The sequence below is a fragment of the Phalacrocorax carbo genome, chromosome 1 (assembly GCF_963921805.1).
Source record: "Phalacrocorax carbo chromosome 1, bPhaCar2.1, whole genome shotgun sequence".
Classification (NCBI taxonomy): Eukaryota; Metazoa; Chordata; class Aves; order Suliformes; family Phalacrocoracidae; genus Phalacrocorax; species Phalacrocorax carbo.
In genome coordinates, this window is record NC_087513.1 from 17,259,814 (window position 1) to 17,275,895 (window position 16,082).

General features: G+C 35.5%; 1 protein-coding gene across 6 annotated transcripts in view; it reads left to right on the plus strand.

Moving 5' to 3' along the window:
* Nucleotides 1-16,082, plus strand: part of CPNE8 (copine 8) — a 115,140-nt gene that overhangs the window by 34,713 nt on the left and 64,345 nt on the right. For all 6 annotated transcript variants that reach the window (XM_064445397.1, XM_064445389.1, XM_064445382.1 and 3 more), the window contains 3 exons: nucleotides 718-821; nucleotides 4,657-4,696; nucleotides 7,676-7,752. In XM_064445397.1, the coding sequence (XP_064301467.1) occupies nucleotides 778-821; nucleotides 4,657-4,696; nucleotides 7,676-7,752 (161 nt within the window). In that variant the 5' untranslated portion in view covers nucleotides 718-777. The remainder of the gene's footprint in view (nucleotides 1-717; nucleotides 822-4,656; nucleotides 4,697-7,675; nucleotides 7,753-16,082) is intronic.

Below are 16,082 nucleotides of genomic sequence, written 5' to 3' on the forward strand. Positions count from 1 at the left end.
TTCAATAATAACTCATTTTTTGTTTTGTTTTCTGAGTATCTTGAAAGAACAGCTAAAAAAAGAACAAAATTATTACATTGATATTTTATGATCATTCATTTATATCTGTGATATATATGAAGTAAATAGTGTTATTTATTTTTTAAAAAATAAAATCTCAGCTTGATGAAAGCTGAGGCTTTTCCTGTAAACACCAAGAAAGAAAAGGCATTCTGCAGAAAGCTCAGAGAGAGGAGAGATGAAGAGAGAGCTGAACTGAGGTGAAATAGGAGCTGGATAGTGCAAAAATGATACACTTCTAATGGAAGGACTATGTTCCCTAATATTTAAAGCTATCTGAAATAAGCAATATATGCAAGCTTTTGCTTGTTGTTGTCGTCATTTTGGGGGGGAAACGGTGGATTTTTATGTTCCTGAATTTCTTCCCCAAATTTTTGTGGATTCTGATCGGCTTTGGGAGCTGATGTTTATAAAGTTTAGGTCATATGATACAGAGTGTGCACCACTCTTTGTATTGAAATATGAGGTCTTCTGTCAGTCTGTCTTCATCCACAGATAACTGATCTATTCATGTGAACACAGTCATTTTCTTCCATGGCATCTGTTTAAGAGAATTTTTACAGGCTCTTTCAGATCTCACATATTGTTGGTATTAGCAGTCTACTTAATTATACTTCATTATAGTATGTGGCTTAAACTTATACTTTTCTTTTACAGTTTGGAAGAACAGAAGTAATTGATAATACTTTAAATCCAGATTTTGTAAGAAAATTTATAATGGACTACTTCTTTGAAGAAAGAGAGAATCTGCGATTTGATTTGTAAGTTAACAACCATTGACTTAATATTGCAGCCTCTGTAAACATACTAATTTTGTCCAGCATAAAATTCATCTGAAAAGAGATAATGTCTGTTGACATGGAAAACATTAATAAACATGCTTGATTTAGCATTGCTTCTTCAGAAATAAATATATAACGTAATAATGACCGAGTTTTAAGAAACTGGCAGGCGTTAACTAGCCAAAGTACAATCATACTTACAATCATTACTTCTAGAAAATAGTTAGAAAGCTAAGGATGTCAAAATGCTAAAATATTCTTGCAGCATAGCCAATCAAACAGGTATGGTCATACTGTCCAGAAGTAAAATATTGTACAAGTAATACAGAGCCAAAATTTTCTTTACTAAAGTAAATGTCTGTATGCATCTAAGTATACTATATTTTAAGATTTTTAAGTGAGAGCAGTTGTTCTAGAAGTGGATGGCTTTTGACATTATTCTGGATGTACTCACTTCATTCCACGGGTGGAATTAGTTTGATTTTCACTTTAATCTTTGGAAAATAGAATTAAGAGTCCAGTCACCAGGTCACCTTGCATGTCATCTGTTTCATGTTACCCCATTCTTATTATTTCAGCCTTTGTGATAATCAACCTTGTCTTGTTTTTTTAATTCTCATCCTCGTTTTTTATTAGCAATTCTTCCTAACCTTGCCCTGTGAGGGAGCATTTGAATAACCCTCATAGATAGTTAAGGAAAAGCCATTCACTCAGTTTTGCAGTATAGTCTGTATAGTGGCCACAATTTTTCTTTACATGTCCTTGTTTAGTTGAAAAAACATTCTTCTATTTCTTTTAGTTTCTTTAGTCTCTTTTGATGTACTTAGCTTCAGTTTTGTCAATTCTTATTTTGTGTTCCTAAGATTTCTGCCTTCATGTGTATTCCTTTTGGTTTATTTGTTCTTGAGAAAGATTTTGGAGAATCACCTATTAAGTTACTTACCAAATAAATATATCAAGAAAGGTATAGTGTTGTCTGCCTTCCTGTACTTGCTAATCCTAAGTATTGAGGTCTCTTGATATGCTTTGTGGGATTGTGACAAATCCTGCTCAGGTGTTGATTACAGAAAGTGGTAAGTTGTAGTATCGCTTCCCAATTTAAAGTTATGTTGCAAGTTTGCCTTGATATAGAAACTGCATTAATTGCATTTCTGGCTTGTAGACAGCAAAAACAGATGAAGAAAGACTTCATAATTTGCGTAAAATCTTCTAGCAAGGACATTGTAAAGCCATTTTTAAATCTTCTAGGCTTTAGTCTCAATGTGCCATTTACTTATCCAAGTAGTTGCTTCAAAGTGACTCTGATAGTCTCTTGATTTTATCCACTCCCCCACCTGCTCCTCCCCAAGTTTCTGGAATGCAAATCAATCTACGTTAAGAGGGGCATAAAATAAATAGGGCAGTGATCATATTAATGATGATTTTTCCCATAGCAGTGGAAGAAAAATTTTGTCGCCTGATAGATGTATGTTACCAACATTAAAGTCACATGTAGTTTTGCTGATTTTGTTTTAAGTTGCCATCAGGGTGTACCAAAATGTTCTTGAATGGCAGCATTTCCTATATCGTGGAAACAAAAAAACCCACCATGTCTAACTTTTCTTTAGCTGTAAATGTCTTTTGATAGCATGTCAGAACGCTTCCTAAGTAAATAAGAAGTGTTGGAAGGATGAGTGAGGAAAAAAGCTCCATTGTGTTCAATACACAGATAGCAGCTAGCTGTTTCCATCATTCAACTATTTCAAGGAGTGAAAGGAAATAACGCCAAGATAGATTACAGAATGCTTCTAGATGGTTAGGTACAAATTCTTTCATCCTCACCATGGAAGCCTGGTGCAGACTTTATTATTTTATTTTAGAAGCTGGGTTTAATGTCATTAAATCTTCTGAGTATAACTGTTGCCTGCTGTTTAAAATAACTAAGTAAGAGCTAGTCACTTTGTGAAATAAAGGATTCTCCTCCAAGTGTAGGTAAAGCATTGCTGAAATAAAGACACAGCTGAGGCTGTGTAGGAATCTTGATTTGCTATCCTCTTGCTCCTTGTAGGATGCATGTATGTTATGGGGAGGAGGCAGTGCAGTAGAAGAGAGGAGCAAAATACATGAAGTAAGAAAGAGAAAGCTAGGCTAAGCCTAGGCAAAGAAAGGAAAGTCTGTAAAGAACTTCTAGATAAATGCTGTTTGAAAAGGACTTGGACCTGGAAGGGAAAATACGGTCTCCTCTTTGTTTCTTCACATACTCAGAGAAATGTACTCCTGTTGGTTTATTTATGAAAAGCTGTAAATATCAAACATACTCTGTACTTACTAGAAAGACATAACTGCTTTCTGCTGCTGTTCTGGATTACCTGGACATAAGCCTGTTCTGAACTCAAAGCTCAGTAAGAGTTGTTAATGTTTGCCTGCAAGTGACCATATAGCCAGCCTCTGTGAATTTATTTTTGAGCCCTATAACAATAGATGAGAAATGAAATATTGTAGAACTCAGCATTAAATATGTGAATCTCATATAGCTACTCATAGATTAAAACTCCAATTTAGATCAGGAAAGGAGCATGTTTAGAAAGCTTCCTTTTTTAAATTCCCCAGCAAAATTGTGTACTACTGTTGGCCAAAGTGTTGTTTTTTAAAGAAGGAAACTTCCCATATGATTTATATTTTTTGCATCAAAAAGAAAGCAGCGAGTATTTCTCTGAGTTTTTATGTTCTGATAAATGAGCATGAACCCCCTCCTAAACTGTACAGTCACCAGTGTCTCAGACCCTTTCTGTTCATATGTGAGGATTTGTTACTGACTTTGCCAGCAAAGTAGTTTTAGTTGTGTAGCAAGTCTTCAGGTCAAATTACGAGTTGTGTTTTTCTGTTCAATTTCATCAGACAGTATGGAATTACTTTTTTTTTTTTTAAGCTCATGTTAGTGATTTTTATAGTCATTCCTTTGTTTACAAGTATGTTTCTAAAATTTTGACTGTGCTGCACCACAGCCAACTACATTATGGTATTCCCATCCTCCTGATGTGTGATCTGGTCCCTAATGCATCCCAACAACCAGTTGTGGCAGCACAACCAAAGGGATAGCATACCGTATGGTGGGAATGGAAACACGCAGGGGAGGCTGGGATGGGCATAGAGGATACTTTTTCAGTTTAGTTACTGGTGTTGAATCTGAATGTAGGATTTGACAAAAATATTACTGTGGATTATCTGATGAAGATGGAAGACTATGACAGTATAGAAATGAGTAATCCCCCAAGAATTTCATATATTGGTTCTTCTAAAATCTATCTTGAATTCACAGAGTAATTTTTTAAAAATCTGACTTGATAGTGGAAGGGAAACAATGGCATTTTCTAGCTGGAGGAAGAACAAGATTATGATAAGCTGAAAAGAACAAGTCAAACTCTTGCTAAAAGCAATTTAGTTTATTGTCAGTTATTTCTATTGAATTAGTCAAATGACTGAAAAATTACCTAAGAAAATAATTCAGAAGTTAGTTTGTTTTCTAAGATTATTTTTTGTTCTGGTTTTTGGCATCTTTCATTGTTCAAACAGGAATATCAGAATAATTTCTCTTAGTAGCCTGCACTTTGTTGAAAACTATTTCATTTCAAATAGCTAGTGAACCATAATACTGTAATCTGATGATTCAGTTTGCCTTCATTACTGGTGAGACTTCCATTCACGTATCTGTTTGTGTAAATTTCACACATTGAAATAGATAAAAGATTTGTTTGATTTTTGTTTCTTTACATTGTCCTCAGATCTGTCATCTCGAAACTGTGATATAACTTCACTCTTTTTTTTTTGTTTTAAGCTATGACGTTGACTCAAAGAGTCCTAACCTATCAAAACATGTAAGTTTTGCCTCACTTTCCTGTGTTGAAATGTTTATGCATTCCTAAATGTCTTTATTTTCTTTTGACTGTAAGTAATACCAGATACATAGAGACAAATACAGTGATTCTGCTGTGGTTAATAACATATATAATGTTCCTGACTATAATTTTAATGGGACATTCCTTCTGTAAAGGGCATATTTAAGTACACATGTATACCTCTTCAGATATGTGATATGCTTCATTTTGTTGATACTTTTCTGGGTCCTGAAAATTGTAAACACGTTTTGATTGTGTCCCGATTAATATAAGTAGAAATCTTTTACATTCATGTCATCTTTAAGTGGAAGGGATTAAATAGATTTAGAGATGCAAGAGTAAAATTCAGAGGCTTCTGAGTGAATTTTTTGAAACAAATACAGGAAGGCTTTGGTAAGAGCACCTTTAAGAATCTAGAGTACAGGGAAAGAGAATAATGGAAGGAAAGTTGTGTGTGTGCTTCACAGTGAAAAGATAAGACTTTTAGCCATTGATCTCCAGTTAGATCCTCCCTGTAAAGATTTAAAGCCTCTGGCAAACTGTTTTATATCTCTGTCATCATGGAATGGTGGTCTGAATAACTGCAGTGCTAGCTAGGAGGATGCAGAAAATAGAAGTCTTCCCTATACTGTCTTCAACAAGGATAAAGCCTCATCCTGGGCTTTTGCCCAAGATTGTCTGCACTTTTGTAGTAATTAATTTATCTGAATTATCTTTTTTTTTTTCCCTGAAACATGCTTCTTTCTACAAAACCTTCACAATTAAGTTTTAAGAAAAAAGATAAGACACAGCTAAGTTAGTCACTGTGGAAGTGCAAACAAAGATATATGCCTAGATTTCATTGTTTGATTACTGGAACAGGAATTGAAGGTTTGAGTATCTTGCTGAGCCCATGGGGAAAAAAAGGACAAAAAGGAAGAAAAAACAAACCAATGTTCTTCTCAAAACTATTCAAATAGGTCTTGAATTACATATGGACCTGTTACATTCTAGTTAGTACAGGCTAAGAATACTTGGACGCATTAGGTCCTGTTTTCAAACAGTGCCAATTTACTGGAATCTTCAGTTGTGGAGAGAAACTTTATTCTTTAGAATACCTATTTCCCTCCATCGTCTTTAAGAAGAAATCTGTACAAGTTGGTGAAATATGCCATATAATATTATGCACACAAAGAAGAAGATGGCTCTGAGAATCCTGTGAAAGGTGGTAGCTAGAAATGTGTGTCTCAACCACAGCAATTAATTTCCATCATTTTCCAAGTGCTGAAGGTTGGTCTGGATTGCTGCTTTGCTGCCAGCTTCCTGCATCTCTTTCCCATAACTCTTAAGAATTTGGGCAGTAAGTAGCTAGGAAGCGAGCAGAGCTTTGCTCATATCCATATACTAGAAGCTTGGTGTTTCTGAAAAATGTTAAACTGTTCATGTGTTGTAGCCACCTCATGTGGAATAAGGTCTTTCCTGTTCCTAAAAATAGTCATTGACCCATTCCTTTCAAAATACTGGGCAGTGTCATTTAGTAGGTGAACAGTTTGGAGGATAAAAAGAAGAGTCAACCTGAAGAATTTCAATTTCAGTGACTCAGTTTTGGCAAAAAGAAAAGCAAATGAAATAAATTTTGTAATGGATATGTGAAGTAATCAGACTAGACAGTGCTGCCATTGTAGCTGTCTGTGATAATGTTTATAAAGCTGTCTACCTGAAATTAGACTTTTATGATCATGGTAACGTCTTGATTTAAGAAAGAAAAACAAAGTAATGAACAGTTGTCATTAATAACAGAGTTTGGAGCTAATAGGAATTAAAAACAGAAACTCCACCAAAAAAAAATAAAATGTGGAATACATGATTTCAGTGTAGAAAATGGTAGAAAACGGTGTTATTTTAGAATATGTCATGCCAGATGTTTTTAAAAATGAATGAGGACCTGAGTATTTTCAGATTAATTTTAGCCATTTTAAAAGACTTAATCTTTACGGAAACAGTGTCACAGTGTCAGATCAGTTAAAGGCCATAGTTAAAAAATTTATTTTTTGCAGAGTTCTTTTCCTCTTCAGTGAGATTAGTTCTTAGATCTAATTCGCTTTATGGACTCGTAACTAACACAACTCAGAGATGGGAATGAGTGGCCTGGGCTGAGAGAAGAGTCAGAACTACTTCTACAGATATTCGCTCTTACACACGGTATCATGAAGTTACGGTTTGCTGTGTAGGAATTATAGTGTCTGGATTCTTATTACTGTTTGTGAACAAATCTCACAAGCTACTGTTACCGCTACAGCTAGGGATGCTGGGAATAACAGAGCTAGTGAGCTCTTTTCACTTGCAAGATAAGGAGTTGGACGGCAGCATAACATTTTTTTTCAATATACATACAACAGTTTGAAAATCCATTCATATTTTTATACTACCTATGTTACAGGGAGATATAGTATGAAAATTAGCTGATTTTTAGTCATATAGTTAAATTATAAAACTTGAAAATAAAGTCTGTCATTAAAGCAATGCTTGTGTATAATCGTCAGTCCAGGATGCTCATACAAATCCTGCACAGGCTTGAATTTCTGTCAACGTAATTAACTTCCAAGAAATTCATAGAGTCAGTGTAGAATCTTTTCATAAAAGAGAAGTTTATTACAATGCTCCAGTTAAAGAAGGTAAAGAAGTGGTCATGTTGCTAACGCTTTTAATTTTTTTGCCATCTCAGTTTCATTTTTATTGATGAAAAAGACAACATAAAAACAGTAGGTGGAGTGCATTAGAATTAATTCTGTAAATGTAACCCGGTGTTATGTAAAATATGTAATAGTCTGTTTTATGATTCATTATTGCATAATTATTATTAAGGTGCGATGTTTAGCAGAATGTGTTCTACAGTAGTGAATGGCCCAGATAAATGGGAAACCAAATTAGTTTCAATGTGAAATATGAATTCTGAGGTTTTATGTTACTGCTTTGCAGGATTTTTTGGGACAAATGTTTTGCACACTGGGAGAAATAGTTGGATCACAGGGGAGCAGACTGGAAAAATCAATTGTGTAAGTATGTCATTCTTGAATGTTGAATGAATACATAGTGCTTCATGAGGTGAGAGTTGTGGGGCTTTTTGCTGTGAGGTATCTTGATATACAGAATTGACAGACATGGCTTCTAAAAGAGAATAAATTGTTACATACAGTAGAATTCTATAGACTATGATTATTTAAGTTTCAATTTGGGCAATTAGCAAAGGAATTGACTCATCCAAAATTTTTGTCAACTTCATTACATCTTGCATTAGAAATTGTTTGAGTATACTAATCTTAAAAATGTTTTTCTTTATAGTTAGTAAATTAACACACCATAATTTTTTATTGCCTTTTGTTCAAGCATCAAGGAAGAAAAACCTCGCTGTTTCATATCCAGATATTCCTACTTGTATTTCTGTGGTTCCCAATAATACAGTTCCCAAACAATGAGGCAATAAGGAGTATCAAATATTTTCTGTTTACCCTACTGTCAAAAAATTTCGTATGATCAATGGATTTTCCCCCCACTGACAGGATTTTGATGTTTGCAAACCATTGTTCATAGGGACGTACAGATACTTAAAATATAAATTATTTGAACAATCTTCATTTTCTTTTCCTAAATAATGTTTGAGTAATTGAAAATATTTTACAGTTTTTGTCTAAATGTAAGCTACAAATTCACATATGACATTAAAAGCAAACATTTAAAGTTATATCTGGACATTTCATGTGATGGTAATATCTTCTGATTTGGAATTTTTGTGGGTTTTTTTTCTTCTTTTAATAGTAATTGCACTGCAGTGAATGATCCTGAATTTGGTTACTCTGTCTGATGGAGCATTCTTCTTGTCCCGTTTTACAGGGTTCCTTATAAGTAATATACCAGGGGTACTTAATTTACTTTTCTTCATCACCGATTTCCTTGTAAGGGCAGATGAAGTTTTCAGGTTTAGCAAGCCTTACATGATTCTGGGCCATACTTTGATGAAAACACCACACAGAGCACATACTCTGATTTTGTATTCAAATAACAAGAACCAGCATCTGGATGAACGACAGCAATTTGTAAAATTCAGAATGTACTTAGATATTATTTTAGTAAAATTACAAATACAAGAAAATGCCCTACTCAAGTTATATTAATGAAGCATTATTTATCTGATGTAAAATTCTGAAGAAATATGTTCCCAGCAGTACATTTTCTTCTATGTATATATTTGATGTAATTAATCATTTCTCTATCACTCTATCACCACTGAGGTGACCCTGATATTTTTATATCTATCTTATTTATATCTATCTTTAGTGGCTTATGTGGTTTTTACACTACTTACCTTTTCATGTGTGTAACTTTTATCCTGTACCTGTCAAATTCAAACTTAAACATTAGTTTAAGTAGTAGCTTTGAAGTCCTGTGAAAAACCTCAGAAGTCAGTATTTTGTTAGCAGTGTCCAAAATATACCAATGGTAGCCTTTTCCCTAGACGTTCTTAAAGATTTTTTTCTTGTTTATGTAAAGAACTTAGTATTATTGATAAAATAATTTTAAAAAAGCATTTCTCTAGTTTGTATCAAATAGTGTGGTGGTGTTCTGTGGAGGTGGCCAGCTTCAAGGAGACCCACATATGACAGCTATCATTTTCTCTTTCAAGAACTTTGAAGTGTTGAGTTGTCATGGTAAAAACTCTTCTCAATACTTGAATCTGATTAAATTCTTAAATTTTTACAATTCCAATGCAAGCATAAGCTTGGAAAAGCATCTAAAGTTTCCTATTTTGATGCCAAAAATAGTGTCAGGTTGTCCCTAGCACTCTTTCTGGACAAAATAACAATTCAGATCAGACCATTTAAATTGATAAATCGAAAGAATTTACATAGTTTTCCTTTAATTTAATCTAATTTAATTTAATTATATTTATTTATTATTATTATTTAATTAATCTAATTTAATTTAATCTAAGGGACCTTATGAAATCATAAAAACTTAAAGAAATATTTCCATTACAAATACTATGGTAAACTTACTTTAATGATATTTTGTTGAGAAAATATTTTAATGGGATTTAATCTACGTGAATACTGAGAGTTGTGAATACCTGAAAGAAATCCTTTTGAATCATAAATGTCAGGGGTTGGCTAGCACTGTTTTGTGGGGAGGCATTCCTGTAATTATGCCCTTCCAGTCTATTAACCTTGACTAAATTCTGTCTGTAAATGTCTTGCTTCCAATCATTTGGTTTTGTTCAAAGGCAAATTTCAGCTATTCAGCAGGACTCATTTATTATACAGTTCAGAAATACAGATACATACAGAAAAATCTAGTATGAAAAAACTTGAAAAGTCTTCGCAAAACATTTTCACTTAGCATTTTATCAACATAAACCTTTGATTTAGTTTCCTTAATTTACAGCCAACTGCAGATGATTAAAACTTATTTGTAACAAGTGTAAGCTTTTAATTCTCTTGCTGATTACCGTGAGCAATCATTACTGCTGCAACATCTTTTAACAGTATGGTTCATATTCTCTTTAATATTCAGAATTGAGGTCAGTAATAAATGCATTTTTGCTGAAGTTTGAGGGCTTCCAAATATAGTTCTGTCACCTGATCACTGTATTTACTGACTCAGTCTTTATGACAAGTCCCTAGTAATCCTCCCCACCCCCCACCCCACAGTCTGTCCTGCCCTCCTCTCCCTCCCTCCCTCCCCCCCCAAGGACTACACTAGTATTTTTTACACTATTTTTAAATCAAGGCCTTAATTGTCCTACACATAAACAGTTCTATTAATATCACTACATGTTCCGTATTATTTCCCTTCTCTGTATTGGTGGGACTGTGCACACTGAGAACTAATTCATTTTAAGGGTAAATAAATTCTTCAACTCTGCAGGTGGGGAAGGTTTCAGTATCTGCAGCATGATTCAGGAAAACTGTTGCAAACACACTATTTAAACTTAAAAACACACCTGTGCACACAGTGACATAATATATGTGAGAAGTTATACTACTTCACTGTATCACTTCCTTAAATAACTTGAAAAACTACCCAGAAAGAAGTACTTTAAAATGGCATCACTTTCTGTTGTCATTGAGGTTTGCAGATGAAACTTAAATTTTAAGATGCCCTTCAATTGCAGTAGCTAATCACAAGTTGTCTGCAGTAAAATAGATGTTGTATAAAACTTAACACTAAACAAAAAAGTTTAAAAAACCCAAAACAAACAACAACCCAAAACCAAAAAGCAACCCAAAGTTTTGTTGAATGAGTGTTGAATTACTGTTAAATAGATTATGGCTATTGTAGAGCAGTAGGAAATTGCTAATTGTAATTTACCTCCTGCAAACAAACAAACAAACAATGAAGGATCAGCTGATTGTATTATCAGATATCAAATACAATCATACAGAATGGTTAACTTCAGCAAATATTGTAGTTATTAAACAACAGTGTTTTGTGATTCTCCTCTTAATCCCTTTCTGGGTATTAAACTTTTGAAAACCTGTCCAGGAAGTAGCCTTCAGGACAAGTATAATAAGTGGTATAATAGGTGTGTTAGGGTATGTGATTAAAAAGCTTGCCTGCAAACAAAGGAGAAGAGCAGCACAATGGTAGGTGGGGAGCCCAAATAATACTGTGCCCTGGCTACTTCCGGACCCATTCCAGGAGGCTCATCAGCCCTGTGAAGTCCCACCTCCACACCCACAAAGAAGCACAGAAGTACAAGGAAGGTCTGGATCTATTTTTAGTTCTTGATGGTGAGCAGGTTGGTTGCATAGTTTGACTGTCTACTTGAGCACACAAACACTGTCTTGTCTATTGGGACAAGTGGTTGGCCCTATTTTGTTTACTTCTACTAAAATAAAAGTTCACTAACTTTGCACTGTCTAGGCCTAACTTATGCTAACTGCCACAGTGAGATGCACTGTTGCAACTCTATTGACTGTGTTGACTAGTTGTCAGTTGACTCTACTGGAAGCCTGTGGTACTTGGTTAGAGAAAGGTGCTGACTTTGAAGACACCTGTATTTAGTAAGACAAATCTTCTGACTTCTTGAAGGTCTTCATAGTTCTTTCTGTCTTCAAAGTGGTAAATTATTCAGCACGCTACTTTTTTTTTCCTGAGAAAATTCCTGAAGTTGATTTTAAACAGATAGATTAAAAATCATCCCTTCAGCAGTTTTTTATCACTTGGTACAGGTTAAGTGACATCTGAAGTGAGTAACAGATGAAGTTTAAATTTTGAAGTTAGCTATGAGAAAGGAAAAGATATCAGTGAAGAGTCTATGGAAAAAAAAGGTTTTATAATTATTTCACAGTTGTGTGGGCCTGCGTAATACTTTTTTTTTTCTTGGGTAAACAAGCATTTTTCAGGTCTGGTTTCTGATACTCAGTGGTATGGCTGTTACTAAACGGATGTAAATCAGTAGTTCCCCTGAAAGATTTTGAAATATACCTTCCTTTTTGTATATGTGGTGTGGGTAGCTGTTTGTTAATGTTAACGAGAAAGTGTTCGTGACTTTTTATCGGCTCTTCCTGGTGTTCAGGTTTTATTTTGTCATTGGTGCTGCTGACAGTGCTGTGGCTAGACAACTGTGCCTGGTTGATTGTTCACTCTGGACTCTCTGAAGTCTGGATACAGGTGTCTAGGAGACGTTTATTGTCTTATTTTATTCATTAAACCATTGCATTGCATTTCAGGATTGTTTGCTTATAGATATGTATTTAATGTCTCTTAATACTCAAATAACAAAAATTCAGTTAACAATATTTTGTCTTCCATTCCTAAGGATATTTACTGCTTTGAATTTACTGTTCTGTTTACAAAGTCAAGTCTGCATTCATATAACTTGAATGTTCTCTATGATCTGTCACTTGAGATCAGAGAGCTTTTTCCCTTCACCACATTTCTGAAGTTCATTAACATTTTGCCTTTTCTGTTCTCTGCCAGTGCTGTTTTAGTCCCAATCAGCTACCCTACTGAAGTAGCACTTTTTGTACTTAAGCTGCTTGAGAAGCTTGAATTCCATTCTCTGATTGGCATTCAAGTAAGCTCTGACATTCTTTCAAAGTGAAAGTTAGAAAGACCTGAACCTTAAGCTTCAGATCTATCTACTTTGGACATTTACAAAAGCCTCATGTTGATTCAGGACTCCATGGCTGCCATGAGCTGGCCAACTCCAAGTCAGATTGCATATCACCAGGGAAGGTTTCCTTAGAAAGTCTACCATGAAAGGATACTCTTATCCTTCATCAAAATGAAGGTAAAACATCTCAAGCCTAGAGAGTCACCATTGCAGTGGCGGGCTGAAACATACCTTGGTACTAACCTTCACGGTGAGTGCAAAAGTGATGATACACACACACATTTTTCTTCTTCACCTTCATGACAGGCATGACTTTGCAGTTTATTGATCTTACAAGCACCAGCGGATTATGCCTCTGAGGCGTGAACCTAATAGTATTTGGGCTTGGTAGGTACGAGGATGTCTCCTGAATCTCCCTGTGTGTTTCTGACACCATTAAGGGCTTTGAATTTGATGCACTCTGTTGCAGAAGACTCTTGCTCCCAGTATGGTAGTGCACTAGCCTGTTATCACTGTGACTATGAGCGATTTTGTTCAAGAACATACTTCAGTGTTGCACTTTATTTTACAGACTGGCCAGGTACAGAGGTGAACATTTGCTCTGAATAATTTATCTCGGAAAAAAAATCTAGTCATAAAAAACAAGTGAAATGGGGAATCTGAGATTTTAATAGTAAAGTTTACTTTCTTTATCTATTTGGTTACTAGATTCATTAAATGCCTTCTCAAGGCAAACTCCATGTGTAAGATTTACTTAGACCGGCCTTGCATACCTGAGTTGTATTAGCATGAAAGGATGAGGTGCAGTTGTATCTACTTCCAGAAATGACACAGCTTTATTTTTCTCTCAAGAGAGTGACACCCTTCCAGACTTTATTTGGAATTAGATATTTGCATGTTCTGTCTTCCTAGAGAGAAGATGCTAGTCACATTTATAACTCTGAGCAATGCTTCTTTCAGGCTCTACTAAGTGTGTTCCTGTAGGGATTCCCTTTAATAAGGAGGCAGAGCCATTGCAAAGCTTAATGAGCATTCTCTGCTAGTTATTCACATCTGAGTGCCATTGCCTGCTAATGAGGCTGTACTGGAGCCAGCTGGCCTATTTTGGGAAGTTCTTTCTCCTGTCATCTTGCTGTGAACATAATTGATACAAAAACATCTGAACCCTGGAATTGGGACTTTGTATATATTTGTCCTAACCTCTTATCTGTGGTTTTGACTGCCAGAGTGCTAGGTTCTGTAAATTCAGGGATAAGACTATAAATTTTGAATGATCTGAAAAATGTTCCATCCTCTGCCTCATTCCAGTTTCAGCTTGCAAAATCGGAGGTTCTGTTAAACCTCTCAGGTTTGAATTCCCAGATAAATTGTCATCTTTCTCTGACTTTTTCACCAACTCTGGAAAGGTCTTCCTTTCAGTCCTTGTTAAAGCCTGAGTGGTCTTCAGAGTGTCCTTCCAAACTTCTCTAGGTGCTGCAGATGTGGCGTCTCAATCGTGAAATCATTTGTTCTAAGGAGACAATAATTACTCCTCAAGACTGTATCTTGTATAAAGACATGCAGGTATTGTTGAGGACCTTTCATTTGATGGTGGTTTTCTGTTTGGTTCCTCCAACAGTTGGATTATTTGCTCCCTCAAATACTGTCCTGTTATAGAACACCCACAGGTTCTGGGCTCTCAAACAGTAGGACCCACTGAAACGTACATGTTCCTCACAGTTCCTATTCACACTTAAACTGGCACATTTTCTATACCTGAGTGTCAGATAACTAGCACTAAGTGTTGGAGTTGACAGTGGTTATGCAATACAGATTGCCTCGTTATTATCCCTCAAACCCTGATCTGTAACCCTTCCCAGAGTAACTTACCCTGAGTAATTGGTTGCCTGAACATAAATTCTGTATTGTCACTTCAGTGCTATAGAACCAATTCCAGAGCAGCTCAATGCTAGCTATTACTTAAAGCTAGGAAGGTAGGCAGTGGCACTGCATTCTGGATTTAAACAGGTGGAACTGTTACGTGCTCGTCCTCAAGGTAATATTAGCCGGTATTTCCCTGGCAGCTGGAAGGACTAGTCAGTAATGGTGAATCTCCAAGTAATGTATTTTCATATAGTGATAAGACCCGTTTGAAATCATCTTGTTTTCTCACAAGGCATTAGTGCTAGTTAAAGGTCTTTCCATTTGGCTAATCTGTGACCACTGAAGCTTTTGTCAGGGTGCTGACTTTACATTTAAGGATTTTTTTTTCTCAATGAATGGTTTGTAAGGGAATTTGTAAAAAACAAACCCTTTAGTGTCTGCAAATGGTCCAGCACTTTTTTCATGCTTGTAGTCTTAAGACAATCATACTAAGTTCATTCTTAATAGCATCACAAACTGTAGAGGTCATTTGGTAGAGTTTTTAGTTCCTGGATAATGAGAAGGTTTTGTTCCATAGAGAAATTCTGTGCTAATCTCGATTAAGCATTTTACCTCTTCACCAGCCATTATGGTTAGCATTATCCTTCTTTTATAAGGCACATGTACTGGAGAACCTTGGTGATACATGAAGCCAAACCTTACCCCAAGTGCTTTTAGATATGACTAGACTGTGTGTACCTTTCATGTCCACTGAACAATCAAGAATTCCTTTTTTTTTCTGACATACCCATGCAAATATCTTCAGGGAGTTGGCTCTCCAGTTTCCCCCGTCCTTCAGAGTGATAATTCCAGACATATGTATCTCTTGGGGTTGGGCCTCTCTTGGCATTCATGTTCATAAGATGAAATGAAGCATGTCTTTGCATAAATGTCTTCATGTGCAAACCAGTTTGAGACAGGCAGGTGTTGACTGCCATGTGTTTTAACTGCAGGAAGGGTAGCACAAGGTTCTCTATCAAAACGCAACTGTTTAGTTCCTAGTTTGTCAGAAATGGGACTTGCTTATCAACAGTTTACTTCACGCCTCCAGCTCTTCAGGGGGTGATAAGAGTTGGACTTTTCACAATCTAGTGTCTGACACAATAATCTTTTGGAAGTGGCATAAATCTATTTGACATTTCATAGCAAAGGAAATGTGTGATGCTTTTTCTTCAAAATATTGTCACTGCCTGGACTACATCTCAAATATGTCCCCAATGGCACAGTTAACTGGGCTTAAATACTTCAGTAGGAAGAATTTTGTTTCAGGTAATGGTATTTCTGATACCAGTGCTTTCTATTTGAGTTGGCATAACCTACAGAATTGTGGTGCTGGGCACTTCTGGATTTTTAATTACACTTCTGAGA